Raw genomic sequence first — 18,486 nt, 5'->3', positions numbered from 1 at the left:
GGTGTATAGAAACTATTTGTTGGTAGACATCTTCCTCTCACTGCCCAAGACCTCCGCCAAATCCTAACACGAAATTGAGCGCGGAGCATCCGGCTGTCCCCCATATTGAAATCAGATGCCAAGCATCCCGCAAACTAAAGGCAAGGTCTCGACCAGACCTCTGCCTTATTCCTTTCGAGCGGGATTTCGCCATCTGCATGCCCAGAAAGCTAGGGCTGCTTAGGACGGGACGGGCCAGCTGCACCTGCAGCTTGGCCTCGTATCCCAGAATAGCCAACGTTTAGCCCGAGACTCGCACATTGTATCCCCTTGCGGCGATACGAGCTTTTGAGCTTCTTTCTATCAGAGTCTAATTCTTACTGCATACTGCGGGGTTGGTTGTCCTACGCACCAAGTTCAACATGCACACGGACAACCTGCAACCTTCCATCTTACAAGATGTAACCCAAGAAAATCCAGAGTATAAAAAAGCGTAAATAATACAGGCCGACCTCTATTCCATCGCATTCTTCAGCCTACCATCTTGCTATCTAGGTTAACCCCGCTTCGCAGAGAAACGGCTCACCCAGAACCGAAACGACTATGCACGCCGCTCTCGTCCCATCCTGGTCCACCCCTTGCCCCGTCTATACAAAGATTCCAGACCCGGGGCCTCCGCCACCAGGACATCTCCAATTGAAGGTCCTGGCCGTTGGGATTCCCCGCGTCGTACGGCTCCGTGCCCGAGGGATCCACCCGACTGCAAAGGCAGTCAGCCTCCCGTACGACCCCAGCATTGACGGCGTAGGGATTGACGAACACACCGGCATTATGTACTACATTCTTCCGCTTTCGGCGTCTTGTCTTGCAGAGAAAGTGAATGTGGACCGGGACAATCTGGTCCCGCTCCAGCCTGGGGCGCCTAAACCTCTACCTGGAAATGGACCTGGAAATGGACATGGATCCACACTTGGCCATGGTGCTGACCATAGAGCTGAGACGCTGGACCCCATCGCAGTTGCGGGGCTCGTGAATCCCGTGTCAAGTAGCTGGATGGCGTTGAGGACGAGGGTGAATGGCGAGATTACGGGGAAGACGGTCCTTGTCCTGGGGGCAACGAGTAAGAGTGGGCGGGCCGCAGTGCTCGTTGCGAGGTTCCTGGGGGCAGACAAAGTGATTGGAGTGGCGAGGAGAGAGGAAAGGCTCAAAAGTGTGGAGGGGTTGGATGGCTGGATTGCCTCAGGGGATTTGCTTACTGGGGAGACCGGGGTCAGGTTTGCTCTACCGGACTGGATTGGACCAGTGCATATCGTGCTTGATTACATTGGTGGCAGCGTTGCCGCGGGCGTTCTGGGCAGCGCTGAGATCGAAGAGGGTAGAGAGTTGCAATACGTGCAGGTCGGGAATCTCGCGCTGGAGCTGGGCACGGGAGAGAAGCATATGTTTGAAACCTTACCAGGCCACCTGATCAGCCGGAAGCCCATCTGCATCCGCGGATCAGGGATGGGAAGTTTCAGTAGGAGAGATCTGGTCCGAGAGATGCCTGGCTTGGTGGCATTTCTTGCACGAATGAAGGCGCCGTTTGGGATTGCGAGCGCGCCGATGAACGAGGTGGCGTCGGTTTGGCAGGATGAGGATACGAAAGGAAGCCGAGTGGTGATTGTACCTTGAACGACAGTAATACGAACTGGGGCTGTTTGTCATGACACATTCCAACACAGACTGACGGCCAGAAAGCATGGTAGTAGTAGCCTGAGTTCCTGAATACGAAGCCAGTTCTGTGGTCCATCGGCTTCTATGGTATATAGAGGCTTTTACTCTTGCTGGTGTCTAGTATCAAGCCCACTTACTGTAGACCATCGTGCTGCTGAACGTCGTACTACAACCATCATGGGCTCAATAGGGGCCAATAATGCAGTCGTGGATCAAACTCCACTTTTCTCATCCCGGGTGCAGAAATGGGAGCCGGGTGCAAGTAAGCCATGGCTGGCCATGACGGCGCAATTCCAAACTAACCAGATCTTCAGTCCGGAGTCTACTCCCTCTCGAAGCCCTTCCTGGCATGATCTCCCTCGTCGCAGGAAAACCCAGTCCTGAGACGTTCCCCATTGCTGAGATCACCATCTCACTCAAGGGCGCTCCAAAAGGGACAGGTAGGATCGTGGTTGACGGGGACGAGCTCAATCAGGCTCTACAATATGGTCTTCCTCGGGGAAATGCGCAGCTAATCCAGGTTTGCTCTGTCGCTTAGTCTCCAAATGGCCTGCTGATCATTGTTACTTAGTGGTTCGAAAGTCTTCAGAGGAGCGTCCACGGCCTCGATGAGGATGGAGGCTGGTCTTGCTGCATTGGAAATGGAAGTCAGGAGCTTATTCATCGCGTTATCCAGGTCTTCACTGACCCTGGGGACCCAGTTCTCCTCGAAACGTGGGTCTCACTCCCTTTGTATGCATACCCGGACGCAGGCAGCACTGACTGAAGCCATAGACCAGCATACCCGTATGACTCCCTCCAGGAATCTTCAGAGTGGACATCTTAGCACCTTGCTGACTGGTACCACAGAGGCGTCGCCGGGTTCCTTCGCGCAGACGGACAGCAGCTTATCCCCGTCTACTCTGACGCCCATGGCCTCGATCCGGCCAGCCTGGAGCAGGCATTGTCGAAGTGGCCTGGAAACTCGCCGCGCCCTAAAGTTCTCTATACAACCCCGACTGGATCGAACCCAACTGGTCAATCCTGCATCGAGAGCCGCAAGGCCGAGATGTAAATGACTCCTCTCTTCCCAGCCATTGCTCCAGATCTGAGACTGACAGCTTCATCTCGACACCTATAGTCTCCGTCTGGCAAAGCGATTCAATTTTATTATCCTCGAAGACGACGCATACTACTACCTCAATTACGGAGACGAGAAAAAGAGAGCGCGGAGCTATCTTGCCCTCGAAAGAGAAGTCAATGGAGAGTCAGGCCGCGTCGTGCGTTTCGACTCGCTCAGCAAGATCGTCAGCCCCGGTATGCGTCTGGGGATCCTCACAGCACCAGCAGCGGTTGTTGACAAGGTGGTGCGGATCACCGAGAATATAAAGTGCGTTTATCTTTCTCTCATCCCCTGTCCTGTTTTGTTTGCTTCAAATCGCTCGCTCACTGAATCCCAGCCTTCAACCTTCCTCCACAACTCAACTTCTAGCCCTCTCTCTACTCCGTCACTGGGGGCAGGCTGGCTTCTTGAAACACTGTGCAGAAGCCGCCGAGGTCTATCGACGTCGCCGAGACGTCTTTGTTTCTGCGGCGAAGCGGCATCTCCAGGGCCGAGCTACATGGGTGGTTCCAACGGCGGGCATGTTTGTCTGGCTGGAACTCAAGTTGCCACCAGGGATGGATAGCTTCGAGCTTCTGAGAAGTCAGGGGATGAAAAATGGGGTTCTTGCTATTCCTGGTGTTGCCTTCATGCCTGGAGGCGAGCAGACGTGCTACATCCGGGTGAGCTTCAGTCTAGTCCCTGAGGGAGATATGGACGAGGCGTGTAGGCGGATCGCGGGTCTAGTTGATGGATGTGCTTGCCATTCCTAAGCTTATTAGATCTTGTCTTTGATGGTTTTAGTCTTTGATGGTTTTAGTACTATTTTCCTCGTAAAAAGGATCTGTGCTATGAATCTAGGTTTACTCGCTATCTGCAACCGCGTCGGATCCAGGTGCAGCTGGCTTCTGCCCATAGACAACATACCTATCCGCTCGATTCAGCATATAAGATCTCGTAGAACAATGATGAAAAGGTAGGGGAGACTTACACCGGCCAGTAACCATGCACATCCTCATTCATCAGCTCCTCCTTCACCTTCCCCAAGAACGTCTTTGCATCGTCCATCTCCCACCCAAGCACTTTCACCAACAAAGCCATCGAAAACTCTTCAAAGCGCTGCAGCACATTATACAAATTCCAGAGACCCAGCGTCTTACCCTTTTCCTCCGCGGGCCACGGATTCGTCGGCCATTTATACACAACGGTGTGGCAATTCACGAATCCGGCCTCGCGCATCCACGTCTCGTATTTGGCGGGATTGTCGACGGGACGGTTCATCTTCTTCGAGGCCTCGATAAGAAGACAGCCCCATTGGAAAAGCGGGTTGTTCTCTGGTAGGGTTCCGTCGTCGCTTGTGACGGGATTGCTGAGTTCTTGCATTTCGAGCCAGCCGCCGGGAGTGAGGGAGCTTTTTGCCAGTGAGACCGGGTTCTGTACGATTAAGACGAATGGTACTTGCCTGAACGCCTGCTTGAAGAGTCGGGGCTCGTCTAGGCGCCGGTGATGCTGGCGGCAGTGGACAAAGTCGAACTGGCGGATATATGTCCATGGTTCGTTGGCGTCGCTTGCGTCTGGAATAACACTGAGACCTGTGGATATAGTATTTCTGGAACCAGGATCGTTGGCCACGATATACGCAGAGGTATTCTGCTCAGCTGCTGCCGGTTAACGGATATCTAGTGTATATATAGGCCGAGAATGCTGCAGCCTACCAAAAGCATGGACCCATGTTGAGTCTCCTGTTGCTATATCGAGCACGGACTGTGCCGGTGCCGGTAGAGGAGATAACTGGAGTTTTCCGTCTAGGGTTAGGTGGAAGAGCTGGTGCTGGAGTGCTTGGTGGTGTCAGTCTGGTACGCCCTAGAGTTTATATGCTACCACTCTATGCTTATCCACGCAGTAGACGAATTATGGACTCAGCTTACCGAGTCGCTCTGTCTGTGGGATAGGTTTCGCGTCAGCATTGCCTTCATAGTCGGGGATCATAAAACACTGGCTGATACGGACCTCGATATCCCGCTCTGTAGACGTCTCTATTAGCTAAGGCTGGTAATTTGTACCTCTAAAGCTTCATACCTCCATTATTGGTACCCTGAAACAGTCCATTCCTCGCTTGCCCGCTGTTGTCAAGGTACTTTTGTACAGACTCGGCGACTGCATTGGCAAGGTCGTTCCTGGGTTAAGTTAGATATTGCTGCAAAATATATCTATTCACGCGTCAAGGACGTACATGTTGGCGTACGGGCGGTTAACCATGGCGACGGCTTTTAAAAAGATCTTTGGTACCTAAACGGCTCTAGCTACATTACTAGGAAGGGGATTGATTGGCTTTATACTCAATAGCACTCGGTGGCTGCATCGAATACGAGAGCGCGCGGGCGGGGTATCTATATTAAGAATACGACCATGCACTGCTGGGTTCACAGTCACCCTAGTAGATTCGAGTTTCATCGCTTCCATTTACTCTAGTCAGGCTGCCTTTGATCAGACGCCATGGCTTGAGTATCTGTCGGCAGTCAACGGGTGTCTGGACGGTTGTCTGGCTCAGATACCTCTAGCTTAGCGAACATGAAATCCTACCTTGCATTACGTCTGTACACTCTTTACTCAACTATTGACTTCTATCAATTCTGTACTCTAACTACATATATGCAAAATACCCCGCATCGCGGAAGGATGGTAATCGAAGCAGACAAGACTGCATATAATCGGACAGGAATATTTGGCTATAGTACAAGGTACGTAGCTACTCAAAGACAATCTGAAACTCTTTGAAAGGCAAAGTGTATTATGTTTTTTGTCAGGCGAATATCAGTTGAATGTCGAGACGTATTTTTTTTCGCATACCGCAGGGCTTCCAGACCCATCGGCCTACTTCTTTCTAGAACCACCACACTCTTTCATAAAACACGATATGAATATCTACATATATAGTTGTTTAGGCAGCAGAAAGATATGCCAAGGTCTTCATACAGACGCAGATGAGGTGGGATAGATAGTCATCCTTATTCCATCGAATCTGCCTGGACTCTCTCCTTTCAATACCCCTTCCTCTAACCCAACAGCCCGTCACCTTTCACGTCTATTGCCATAGGTTTAACTTTGCGCTCTAATTCGGAGTGCCTCACCGAAGTGTAAAGTAAATTCAGCGAACCGGCCATGATGAGGGGCGGCTTTTCTTTTCGCTCGTTGTACTTGTAGATTGGGGAGAACAAAGGCTGGCCACCATAATATGGAGATTTGCAACTAGGACCTCTAGTAATCAACGGAGGACTGTTGAACTTTGGAATAGATACTTCTCACTTCGTATACGCCAGAGCCTACAGCATTGTTGTACCAGCGCCCGAGAGTTAACACCATGTTCTCACCTTGACACGACTGGAATCTCCGCCAACTTGCTAGTATGCTTGTGTACCCGCTTCGACGCGAACCTTTGGATGAGCAGTTCAGTATTAGATGGCCATGGTCCTTATCCTCACAGGCCCAAACTCACCAAATAGATACATCGCGACAGTGGTGAATTGATTACTTATGTTTTGCCAGGCAAGCCATACCACCGGCATAAACTCGCAATCGGGACGACCTGGTGCCACAAGTGCCTCAGTCGTTCAGAACCAGGCAGTTCTCGTCTTTGGACCTGGAAGCGCAGCCACATGAAGCTGGGTCCTTGGGCCCCGTCAAGGGGTCCAGATCGTGGCTGGTGAACGGCCGATATAACCTGAGTTTAAGAATGCTGGAATGCGGCTGGACATGCTGAGAGGCCTGCCGATTGGAGTCATCTTGCCGAGGGTTATGAACAGTCGGATGTTGAGAGAAGAGCCCAGCCAAACATCGATTTGTGGTATCAGGTAGGCATCATAGCCAAGGTCAACGACTGGACCTTGCGCGGCAATATATGGTTTGGACTAATCTGGTCCCGGTGAGCATGCAATCAAAGACGTCGGTAGTTTGACGTATGTTGTGACTGGATGCAGAGCGGGATTTGGTCGGCGCCCGGGTTGCGCGCATTCCTAGCATCTTCTGACGAAGACAGATAATCGACGTTAGTTTGATTGAGAATATGCCTGGATATGAGCCGCCTATCTCCGGCTCAGGACAGAAACCCCAATATACCCCCTCCAATGCTTCGTGCCTTGCCTCGTCCGTCTCTGTACAGTACGAGAACGCCGGGATTTGCGGCTCAAATGTGCAATGAAATGTCGAAATGCCTTACCGTATTTGACTATATTAGAGCTTTACATCTATGTCTACTACTCGGTCCTGATCATGTCGGGTTTCCATCGACAAACCTATGTCCTAGGGCTGGCATTCGATGACCTCTTCATTGTCTAGGCTACAGTGCTGTCTGCCATGCGAACAGCGAGAGAGACCTGCTGCGCGAACAATGGCCTGTAACGTTGCCGTCTGCATCAATGGGCTGATTTACGGTGTGCATGGCGGCTGCATATGTGATGGATAAACCTTCGCGCGGTCGACGAAGAGGTGCAAGGTCTCTAATGCTGACTCCCCTGGTAGCTATATATTTAGATATATTTTACCTTACATGCCCCGAGCTTGCCATTGGCGAGACTAAGCACTCTGTTCCCGCGATGAGCTGCTATCTATGCGTGCATAGTAGCTACATACTGTCCTTGAGTGATTTTTGTCCTTGGATCTGTATGCCAATATTCTGCTAGAATAATAGCATTAATATCCTCTTTCCATTTACCAAGAGTGCGTACATATAAAAAGTATATCAAAGAGGGCTAGATATGCCAAGGTAGGAATAACACCGGCAACATGTACAGAAATGTCAAGCATTACTGTTTATTCTCCGAGGCCTAAAGCAAAGCAGCGGGCCTTCCTTTCTCGCCGAAACGTGGTCCTTTAAGGCATACTCAGCCGGGACAGTCTCAGCCGCACCATTCGCCCAAGATGGCTCACTCCCTGCACGCCGAATATCAAACTCCCACAGGAGGCGCGCAAAAGTAAGCATCACCTGGGCTATTGCAAGCGGCTTACCGACGCAGCTACGCGGGCCAATGGAGAACGGCATATACGGCTGTCTGGCCTCCTTCTTTTTCCGGCTCTCACCATCTCCATGTAGCCATCGCGCCGGGTCGAACTCGAGCGGGTTCGCCCAGTATCGCGGGTCATGGTGAATGGAATATATGCCGACACCTACGTCGCACCCCTGAGCGATATAATGCCCGTCAATTAGGGCACCTCCAGACTCGACCTCACGCCAGAGTGCACTTCCGCCTGGGGGCGAAAGGCGGAGGGACTCGTCCATGCAGGCGCGCAGGGTAGTGCATGAGTTCAGCTGTGGGCCGAGCTTGATCTCATCCAGGGATGAAAAGGTGCTTCGGATTTCGTCGGCCACTCTGCGGTACCACTCCGAGGACCCGGTCAGGTAGTGCGATACGGCTGCCAGTGTCGTGGAGGTGGTGTCTGAGCCGGCGACGACAAATGTCGCGGTCTCAGTGCTTACTTCGGCGACACTGAGGCCTTTTCCCGTGTTTGGGTCGCGGCAGCGCTCAAGGAAGGAGAAAATGTCGGGGGAGCTGGAACCGACGGCGGATTTTGTTGCCTGGAGACGCTGCTTCAGCAGGATGCGCAGGAATCTGACAAACTGACGACTCGCTGCGACGGATCTGGGGAAGAGCTTGCGGTCAAGACTGGCAGTGCTCAGATTCTCGGATTGTAGAAGCACGCCCAGGCGGATGTTGGATTCCTCAACTGCCTTCATCGCGTATCGGTATTGCTCGTCGCCCATAGTATTGAAATCCAGGTTGAAGATGATATCAGTCATCATGTCGAAGGCAAGGTGGTTGACTTTGCTCCGTCAGAACTAGTGAGGGTTGGTAGATGGTAGGTGTAGGTCCTCACTCACATGCTGCTGCCATGTCCACCGGTACGCTCCACCCGCTGTCGTATTGCTCGCTCTTGATGATAGAGACGAACCTGTCCAGCTTCGCGCGGACCTTGGGCTCGAATAAACGCAGGCTGCTTTCGGAGAAGGCCTGGCTCAGCACCCGCCGCCTGCTGCCGTGCTGCGTCTTGTCCGTGAGAGTGAGAGTGTTGGGCGCCTGCTGCGCCAGAAACCTGTAGGTTGAGCATTTGGTGACCTTTCCGTGATGGCCGTAGATGTCTAGGTCTGTTAGCGATTGGGGTTAGGATATGCTCGAATATGCGCAACGTACCCTGTAAAGCCTGTGCCGTGTTGATCACTAGACGGTTCGGCGCGTACCGCACATAGTCGCCTATATAATGTTATTCTAATATATACCGGGAAAACTGAGATAAGGAACCTACCGTATTTCTGGTGGCAGCGGTAGATGTCGAGGTGGATGTCGCCCTGCCACGCATGGTAGGCAGAGTACAGATCCGTGAACTTAGCAAGAAGCGGCCCGGGATACTTGGCGAGCGGATGAAAAAGAGCAAGATAGATACATCTGGCCGTAACCTGACATGACTGGCGTTAGCAACGTCGACGAAGGCGCAGGGTAGGGCGCCGTACAACAAGACAGGCAAAGCCCAGGAGGCCGCCTGAGAGCAATCCACACTGTGTTACAAAGGTATGTAATAGAGAAGGGGCAGCAGATTCCAAAGCCATTGCAGCAGATACTCACACAATAGCGACTGGAAGATATAAAAATAAAAGAAAAATAAATAAAAGGAGACGGGGTTGGGAGATCACATCCGCAGGGCAGCCCGCGTCGCCGACGAGGATCTTTTAAGCACCCGCTGGCGTGGGACAAACTACAGTTAGCAGGGTCAAATCAGCCCATTGTCAAAGCAGGCAAGGATGGACGTGAAAATGCCGATAGGTCGCCTTCGGGGCATAAGCACCTCGGCCAGTATCCTGCAGGGCGGCTGCTTGGGGGCCAAAGTGGCCGTCGCCGGGCGTTAGCTTCTTATACCCAGCAAGGGCCAGCAACTCAGCAAAGTGTAACATCAAAGTCCCAAACCGCTGGGCTTATTTGCACAATGACAATCCTCTCGGTAGACAAAGACCTGCTGCAACATCCCTCCTCCAAGGTGATCACCGACAATGACGGGGCCGGCCCGGCAGAGCCCATTGCCATCGTGGGTATGGCCATGCGTCTGCCCGGCAGAGTGCACACAGCCGACGAGTTTTGGAAACTCTTGACGGAAAAGCGCAGTGGATTGTGCGATATTCCCTCAGACCGATACAACATTGACGGCTTCTACGACCCGACGGGCAAGCCCGGCACGATACGCACGAGACAGGGGTATTTCCTGGAAGATGTCGACATTCAGCAGTTCGATACGTCCTCTTTTCCAATCGCCAGGAAGGAAGTGGAGCGGCTCGACCCTGAGCAGCGACATCTGCTCGAAGTGGCGTACGAATGCCTTGAGAACAGCGGCGCCACCTCCTGGCGAGGGAAGAAGATCGGCTGCTATATTGGCGTCTTCGGAGAGGACTGGCTCGATCTTAATGCAAAAGAGACACAGCACCGAGGGGGATACCGAGTGACCGGCTATGGCGACTTTGTGCTGGCAAACCGGATCTCGTATGAGTTTGACCTGCATGGGCCAAGGTACCTGTCCCCTCCCCAGCCTTACATTCTTACGCTTCGCAGCAGGAGCAAGCTGACCCCCAGCCCAGTATGACCATCAAAACAGGCTGCTCATCTGCCCTGGTCGGTCTCGACCTTGCCTGCCAGGCGATTCGCAACGGGGACTGCGAGGGAGCCTTGATTGGAGGCGTTAACCTGATCTTCTCCCCAACCATGACACTGGCTTTGGGTGAACAGGGGGTGCTCTCCCCGACCGGCACATGCAAGACATTCGACGCAGCGGCTGACGGGTACGCCAGAGGTGAAGCCGTTAACATGGTGTATGTCAAGCGGCTCAGCCAGGCGCTGCAGGACGGGGATCCCATCCGGGCCGTCATTCGAGGCACAAGCGTCAACTGTGACGGGCGGACGCAGGGAATGATCACCCCCAGTTCGACGTCACAGGAGGCGCTGATCCGACGGGCCTACCAGTCCGCCCGGATCAAGAACCTGTCTGACACTGCCCTCTTTGAGTGCCATGGCACCGGAACCTCTATCGGGGACCCCATCGAGACGGCAGCGGTGGGAAGATGTTTTGGAGATAAGGGGATCATCATCACCTCGGTATGGATAGGCCTATTTGAGGCGGAATACAGTGTTCACAGCGCTAACCAGAGTGCTGTCTGCAGGTCAAGCCGAACGTTGGCCATTCCGAGGGCGCTGCCGGACTGACGAGTCTAATCAAGGGCATCCTCTCGCTGGAGCACCGCATGGTGCCGCCGAATATCAACTTCAACACTCCCAATCCAAAGAGTGAGTAGCGGACTCTTCTGCAAAACAGATCCAGGCTGACCTTTCTAGTCCCATTCAAGCAGTGGAAGCTGCATGTTCCCACCGAGGTCGAGCCCTGGCCCCAGGGGAAGGCAGAGCGCGTCAGTGTCAACTCTTTCGGCATTGGCGGTGTTAACGCACATGTAGAGTGATCCTCTCCTCTTGATGCCCGCAATGCTAACAATACAGGTCATTATCGAGTCTCCCTGGCAGTACGGCATCGACACCCCGCCCACCGTTAACGGCGGACCGCTCGCTGTCGACATGGACAAGGCCAAGCTTTTCCTGTTCTCAGCAAATGGGGCTTCTTCTCTAGAGCAGACTATCGAAGACCACAAGCGCTGGTTACAGAGTACGCCTCACTCCCTGTCAGACGTGGCGTACACTCTTGCCAGTCGACGAGAACACAAAGCCCACCGAGCATATGCAGTAGGCAGCACGGCGTCCTCGCTGGAAGTATCAGCCGCTGGAAAGGTGGCATCATCACCTCCGCCGATTGTCTGGGTGTGTACAGGGCAGGGTGCGCAGTGGCCACAGATGGGCGTCGAGCTCATCGACTCCAATCCTACCTTCCGCAGCACGATCAAGAAGCTGGATAGATTCCTACGGTCTCTTCCTACTCCGCCATCATGGACGGTCGAGGGTATGTCAGAATACCATGGCATTACATCGCTGTGCTAACCGTTCGCTCCTCCAGGTGAATTGCGCAAACCCGAGCAGACCAGTCTGGTTCATAAGGCCGAAATGGGCCACCCTCTGTCGATTGCTCTGCAGATCGCTCTCATCGACGTCATTCGTTCCTGGGGTATTGAGCCAACTGTGGTCCTGGGCCATTCGTCCGGCGAGATGGCTGCCGCATATGCGAGTGGTTCCATCACAGCCGAGGGCGCCATGGCTGCGGCTACCTTTCGAGGAAGCAGCCATAGCGAAGGGTCTCGCGAAGGGTCAATGGCAGCAATCGGCTTAGGGAAGGCCGAGGTGCTGCCGTATATGGAAGCCGGGGTGGTGGTCGCTTGCGAAAACAGCCAGTGCAGCGTTACCATCTCGGGAGACTCGGAGCAAGTTGCAAAGGTCGTGGATAAGATTAAAGCAAGCCAGCCGGGAGTGCTGGCGAGGTTCCTGCGTGTGGAAAAGGCCTTTCATTCACGTATGTCCATACAAGCCGCATAACTGCCAGGGCTAACCCAGTTGCATCATAGACCACATGTGGGAATACGGGCCCTCATACGAACAGCACCTGACGCCTTTCATTCATAGCAGCAGTCCCACGGTCCCCTTCTTCTCGAGTGTTACGGGCGAGAGACTCGGCGGCCCCGGCTGCCTGGGCGCATCGTACTGGCGCCAGAACATGGAAAATCCTGTCCTTTTCAACTCGGCGCTCCGCTCCGCACTGCAGGGCCTCCCTGACGGGTCCATTCTGATTGAGATTGGGCCGCACCCGGCCCTCAAGGGCCCAATTGGGCAGATCCTGCGAGATCTGCGACGATCCCAGGATGTCCACGTGGGAACTCTCCAGCGCGGCAGAAGCTGCCACGAGAGCCTGCTCCATCTCGCGGGAAAGCTGTTCCAGCAGGGCGTGCCCATGGACTACTCCGCTCTCTGCTCCCCAGGACATGTCGTTACAGACCTCCCTCGCTATGCCTGGAAGCGAGAGACCAAGCATTGGTTAGAGCCCCGTGTTGCAAATCAGTGGCGAATGCGTGAACACCCACCCCATGAGCTGTTGGGCTCGAGGGTCTTAGAAGCAGGCGGCGAGCCATGCTGGAGAAATAACCTGGCCCTGGAGGATGTGACCTGGCTTGAGGGCCATCAGGTCAACGGGCAGATCGTGTTTCCTGGAGCCGGGTACCTCGCGATGATCACAGAGGCGCTGAGGCAGCTCGAGGGAGGCACAAGCTACACCCTGCGCAACGTGCACATTGTTTCGGGTTTAGTACTCAAGCCAGACACGGTAGTAGAGTTATCAACGTGCCTGAAGCGGCAGATGATCGATGCATCGGAGCAGTCTGCCTGGTATTCGTTCACCGTCAGCTCGTACGACGGCCACAACTGGGTCCGCAACTGCTTCGGTGAAGCGAGAGCGGCGGTGCCCCAGTCGAGCTCCCTTGGGCCTGCACAGCCTCTGGCTTCGCTGTCAAGAAAAGTGGCTATGGACACCTGGTACGAGGTCCTACGGCGCCAGGGCTTCGAATACACCGGCTTCTTCCAGGGCCTCGACCGCATCTCTACTTCGCCAATCGGCACTTCTCACGCGGTGGCCAGCATCGCAAACACCATTCCTGAGGGAGTTAGGAAACAATATCCTATCCATCCGGCGCTGATCGACCGGTGCTTCCAACTCTTCACCGTCGCCGCATACAAGGGCCTTGGCCGCAATTGCACGCAGATCGCAGTCCCCACATTCCTCGAAGAGATCGTCCTCTCCCAAACGGCCGCCGACCTGGATGCTTCGGCTGAGATTCTTCACGCCGAACGAGGTTCGTTTGTTGGAGATCTCATTGCCCAGGACTCTACTCATCAGGTTCTCTCCCTCAAGGGCTTCAAGGCCTCAGCGCTTACCAGCGGTGACGAGACAGAGACCAATGAAGCCCTGATATCACAGATCGAATGGAGGCCGCATGCTGATCTGGTCAACCTGGAGAAGGCTATGCGGCCGCAGGAAGACTGTCCGCTCGAATGGCCTCTCCTCGAGGAGCTTGTTGTGCTATGCGTCCTAGACCACCAAGAGAACATCAAGGTCGATGCACGCACGCCGCCACATCTAGCCAAGTTCTTGACTTGGGTTCAGACACACATTCAAGAGTACAAGGCCGGCAGTAACTGCTTCGTTCCCAGCGCGCTGAATCTGGACCTGCTGACGAGCGCCCAACGCACTGCCCGTATCGGCCAGATCATGACGACGATCGCCAAATCGCCGTACGCTGTCTTTGCAACGGCCATCCAGCGGCTGTACGAGAAGGCCGCAGATATCTTCAGCGGCACCGTCCACCCCCTCCATGTCCTGATGGAGGACGATGTGCTGACCAATTTCTACGCTGTCGGTGACTTCCTCGACTATTCTGGTTTGATTCGGACTCTGGCACATACCAACCCCCAGCTACGCATTCTGGAAGTCGGTGCCGGTACGGGCGGTACAACGATACAGGTCTTGCAGGCTTGTCGATCTCCGATCGGTGAACGGATGTACGGTAGCTATACGTACACTGACATCTCTGGTGGATTCCTGGCGGCCGCAAAGGAGAGATTTGCTGAATATGAGAATATGGAGTATGCTGTTCTCGATATTACCAAGGACCCTGTGCAGCAGGGCTTTCAGCTGGAGAGCTATGATTTGATTGTTGCGTATAATGTGGGCGCTCATTTATCGGTCTTCTACTTGCTGGAACTGCGTGTCTAATATATGTTCCTTCCAGGTTGTTCATGCTACGCCCTCAATAAGACAGTCTCTACAGAATCTGCGCAGTCTCCTGAACCCGCAGGGTCGTCTGTTGCTGCAGGAACTCTGTCCTGGTAAGTCTAGTCTGGCTTGACAGCGTCCTTTGATCCAACTAACTATGAGCTTCAGATGCCAAATTCACAAACTATGTCATGGTCAGTACACCAATTACAGTTGTTCATGCTTCTGTGGCAGTAGCTGACTCTGATCCTAGGGATTCCTCTCTGGCTGGTGGCTCGGAGACGAAGATGGCCGCCCTGACCAGCCCTACATCAACCCCCAGCGCTGGTCTGACGAACTGACTGTTGCTGGCTTCCAAGCCCCCGAGGCCATAGTACTCGATCGCCCGGTTCCGTACCAGAGCAGCGCGGGCATACTCGCCTCCGCTGCACCGCGCACTGAGCACTCCTCTCGAGTCTCCCTCCTCTGCTATGACGAACAGGGCCCTTATGTCCAGGAGATGAGCACCCATCTAAAGTCAGCCGGGGTGGAAGTGGACATCTGCCGTTTTGGAGAAAGCCTTCCGCCCTCTCAGGACGCCATTTCCTTGCTCGATCTGCAGGAGCCTCTTGTGCATGGTCTCGACGAGAAATCATTCGAGCAGCTATTTGGGCACCTCCGGACTCTGAAGACAAAGATGGTCTGGGTCACGCGCTCTTCGCAGATTCTCTGCCAGGACCCTAGATCGGCAATGGTTCTAGGTCTTGCCCGCACGGCGCGCAACGAGATGTCTTTGAAGCTCTTCACGGTGGAGGTTGATGATCGGTGCGCGGCGGCGTTTGTCATGGATGCCATTGCTCGCATCCTCTTCAGGGTCAATACGCTAGATATCCACGGTGAGGCTACCGATCCCGACTGGGAGTACGCTCTCGTTGCGGACGAGGTCCTCGTTCCTCGCTTGCACTGGCATGGAATGGGAAATGCCCTGGTACAGTCCAGTCCGGAGAAAGACTCTAGTCTGAAGACTCTCAACATCAGGACGCCTGGTCTTCTCCAGACGATGGAGTGGGTTGGCGAAAATAGGCCTGTTTTGGGCGACGACGAGGTCTTGGTACAAACCAAAGCCGTGGGCCTCAATTTCCGAGTCTGTCATCTCCACTCCAAGCATATAAAAATAAGTTACTGACGAAACCAGGATGTCCTCATCGCCCTAGGTGTGCTGGAGAACAGCACCCGCGAGCTCGGACTGGAAGGCAGCGGGATCGTGCAGGCGATTGGGCGCAACGTCCACAATATTCTGGTCGGTGATCGTGTAATGTTCATGTCCAGTGGATGTTTCTCGACCAGCATGGCAGTTTCTGCGGACGCTTGTGTACGCATCGACCACAGTATGAGCTTTGAAGAAGCAGCGGCGATGCCCTGTGTCTACGCGACAGCGGCAATGGCACTGATAGACAGAGCACGACTGCAGCACGGACAGGTCAGTTTATCCATTCCTCCTTCTAGGCCAGCTCTGACTCGAATGGCCTCACAGACCGTCCTTATCCACTCAGCCTGCGGTGGCGTCGGGCTCGCAGCGCTCCAGATTGCCCGTCTAGTCGGCGCAAACATCTACTGCACCGTCGGAAGCGAGAAGAAGGTCCGGTACCTGGTGGACAACTATCAGATCGACCGCTCACACATCTTTAACTCGCGCGACTCCTCCTTCCTCCCTGACGTGATGGCAGCAACGGAAGGTCGTGGAGTGGATGTGGTCCTCAACTCACTCTCCGGCGAGCTCCTGGAAGCCTCTTGGAAGTGCGTGGCCGAGTTTGGCACAATGATAGAGATCGGAAAGCGAGACTTTCGGCGACGTGCAAAGCTGGCAATGGAAGCCTTTGAGGCGAATCGCACATTTGTCGGACTTGATCTGTATCAGGTAGCCATGAAACAGCCAAAAAAGGCTGCTGAGTATGTACTCTGGCTTTCCGGCCTGATTATTAGATGCTAACGGTTATATTAGACTTCTCGGACGCTGTGTCAAGTGGATTCGAGGCGGCTTGGTCAAACCTATGGTCATTGCCGACACGTTTGCTGCCAGCGATGTACGTGATGCATTCCGGTTCATGCAGGGGGGTCAGCACATTGGGAAGATCGTTATCACTATGCCGGACGAGCTTGAGCTGCTGCAGTCAACAGAGAGCAAGCCAGGGATAACCCTCCGCGACGACCGTAGCTATCTGCTCGTTGGTGGACTAGGTGGTCTAGGACGGGCTGTTGCCACCTGGATGGTTCAGCACGGCGCCCGCCACCTCATTTTCCTATCTCGGTCTGCAGGGGACGTATCCAGTACTGCAGCCTTTCAAGAGGAGCTCGAAGCGCAAGGGTGTCAGGTGCAGTTTGTTGCTGGTAGCGTTGTCAAGATTGACGACGTACAACGGGCTGTCGTGAACGCCAGAATGCCCATCGCAGGCGCCATCAACATGTCTATGGTTCTCAGGGTAAATATGACCCTAGCTTGAGCAATTCTCACAGAGCTAACCATTCTTAGGACGTCGCCCTTCCTGAACTGACCTATTCCGACTGGACGACCGCCGTCGAGCCCAAAGTCACCGGCACCTGGAACCTCCACCACACCCTGCCCAGCGACCTCGACTTCTTCATTCTCTTCTCCTCCTACAGCGGCATTGCGGGACAATGGGGCCAGGCCAACTACAGTGCAGCCAACACATTCCTCGACGCATTCGTGCAGTACCGCCATAGACAGGGTCTGTCCGCCTCGGTCATAGACATCGGCGCTATGGGCGAAGTCGGCTTTGTTTCGCAAAACGCAGACATAATGACCAAATTCCATAAGACGGGCATGCGCCTGCTCACGGAGAGCAACCTCCTGGATGCAATGACGTTGGCTATCCTCCGCTCGAGTCCGCGCTTTGGCGCATCCAGCACAAGCGACGGCGCATACGTCCAGCCCAGCCAGATCCTCACTGGTTTCGAGACAGTTGTCCCCATCTCATCACCAACAAACCGCGTTGCTTGGAAGCGTGACGTGCGAATGAGTATCTACCACAACATCAACGGCGTGGCCGAGAGCTCTTCTTCCGGAGGCACGGAGGAGAACGGGCTAAAGGCGCTGCTGTCGGCGGCAGAGTCAAGACCAGAGGTACTGGCTGAGAACAACGGTACCACGGCCACAGATATCATCGCCAAAGCCCTTGCCTCGGCGCTCGGTAACATCCTGGTCAAGGATGAGGAGGCAATTTCGCTGACCTTGCCCCTGGACGCACTGGGCGTTGACTCGCTTGTTGCCATGGAGGTGCGCAATTGGATCCGCAAGCAGATTTCTGTTGATGTCAGTGTGTTTGTTATTGTACAGAGTACGTCGTTGCAAGCGCTGGCGGAGAATATTCGAGGCGCGGTGCTGGCGCGGGTCCAGTCTAGTTCGAGTTCGAGTTTATAAGGGCTTTGTTCTGACTTGTAGTACGCCAATACCTAATAATACCAGCTATCACATCCGCCTCCATCTGCCGATTTGACTGTTTTCAATAAGATTGTCATCCCACCCTTAAGGACTATTGTATAAAAAAACTTTTAACGCTACAAAGATAAACCTCTGAAACGCCAGTCCACTTGGCTCTATTGGTAGAAACTCACTGCAACCAACGAGTTAGGATCTGTCTTCTGCATCCGGGGCTCCCTTGATCTTATTATATAATGCGCTTTTACCGCCGGAGACAGCCTGGCCGTGTCAAATAATCGGCCTTAATAGCAAGAGTAAGTGGGTGCCGCGGTAGCCCTACCGGCTACACCAATGCTCAAAGAGCACCTCACCCTCATTGATGAACTTAGTCTTCGCATGCTCCCTCTCACCTCGAGTTATGCATCGACATTCCAGATGTAGACAGACGGGATTGGTTGATTCGTAGTTCAACCTTAGGGATGGCTAGCTGCCCTCTCATTCAGACGATGGTAAACCCTAAGTCCCGGTCATCTCCAGGACAGTGACGGCCTCAATCGAATTG

General features: G+C 54.0%; 5 protein-coding genes across 5 annotated transcripts; 3 read left to right on the top strand and 2 right to left on the bottom strand.

Moving 5' to 3' along the window:
- Nucleotides 1–582: 582 nt before the first annotated feature.
- On the top strand, nucleotides 583–1,650 carry BDW70DRAFT_152084 (uncharacterized protein; the record flags this gene model as incomplete). The annotated part of the gene is made up of 1 exon (XM_073739389.1): nucleotides 583–1,650. One exon carries the CDS (start codon nucleotides 583–585, stop codon nucleotides 1,648–1,650), a length of 1,068 nt encoding a protein of 355 aa, XP_073593730.1.
- Nucleotides 1,651–1,869: 219 nt separating this feature from the next.
- Nucleotides 1,870–3,546, top strand: BDW70DRAFT_152083 (aminotransferase-like domain-containing protein; the record flags this gene model as incomplete). Its single annotated transcript, XM_073739388.1, has 6 exons — nucleotides 1,870–1,954; nucleotides 2,007–2,229; nucleotides 2,341–2,424; nucleotides 2,542–2,742; nucleotides 2,813–3,061; nucleotides 3,132–3,546. 6 exons carry the CDS (start codon nucleotides 1,870–1,872, stop codon nucleotides 3,544–3,546), a joined length of 1,257 nt encoding a protein of 418 aa, XP_073593729.1.
- Nucleotides 3,547–3,636: 90 nt separating this feature from the next.
- On the bottom strand, nucleotides 3,637–5,032 carry BDW70DRAFT_152082 (uncharacterized protein; the record flags this gene model as incomplete). The annotated part of the gene is made up of 6 exons (XM_073739387.1): nucleotides 3,637–3,700; nucleotides 3,765–4,207; nucleotides 4,242–4,365; nucleotides 4,489–4,564; nucleotides 4,853–4,950; nucleotides 5,007–5,032. 6 exons carry the CDS (start codon nucleotides 5,030–5,032, stop codon nucleotides 3,637–3,639), a joined length of 831 nt encoding a protein of 276 aa, XP_073593728.1.
- Nucleotides 5,033–7,568: 2,536 nt separating this feature from the next.
- Nucleotides 7,569–9,371, bottom strand: BDW70DRAFT_169836 (cytochrome P450; the record flags this gene model as incomplete). Its single annotated transcript, XM_073742784.1, has 5 exons — nucleotides 7,569–8,590; nucleotides 8,649–8,906; nucleotides 8,959–9,018; nucleotides 9,071–9,221; nucleotides 9,276–9,371. The coding sequence occupies 5 exons, from the start codon at nucleotides 9,369–9,371 to the stop codon at nucleotides 7,569–7,571; spliced, it is 1,587 nt and encodes a 528-aa protein (XP_073593727.1).
- Nucleotides 9,372–9,850: 479 nt separating this feature from the next.
- On the top strand, nucleotides 9,851–17,924 carry BDW70DRAFT_169835 (reducing polyketide synthase sphB; the record flags this gene model as incomplete). The annotated part of the gene is made up of 14 exons (XM_073742783.1): nucleotides 9,851–10,320; nucleotides 10,389–10,902; nucleotides 10,968–11,091; nucleotides 11,140–11,252; nucleotides 11,383–11,752; nucleotides 11,807–12,256; nucleotides 12,309–14,458; nucleotides 14,523–14,619; nucleotides 14,675–14,700; nucleotides 14,760–15,629; nucleotides 15,681–15,965; nucleotides 16,020–16,435; nucleotides 16,488–16,965; nucleotides 17,016–17,924. The coding sequence occupies 14 exons, from the start codon at nucleotides 9,851–9,853 to the stop codon at nucleotides 17,922–17,924; spliced, it is 7,272 nt and encodes a 2,423-aa protein (XP_073593726.1).
- Nucleotides 17,925–18,486: the final 562 nt, after the last annotated feature.

The sequence above is a fragment of the Aspergillus foveolatus genome (assembly GCF_047715535.1).
Source record: "Aspergillus foveolatus strain CBS 279.81 unplaced genomic scaffold BDW70scaffold_45, whole genome shotgun sequence".
Classification (NCBI taxonomy): Eukaryota; Fungi; Ascomycota; class Eurotiomycetes; order Eurotiales; family Aspergillaceae; genus Aspergillus; species Aspergillus foveolatus.
The sequence above is the reverse complement of the archived record's forward strand: the minus strand, read 5'-3'. Positions and strand labels throughout refer to the sequence as shown.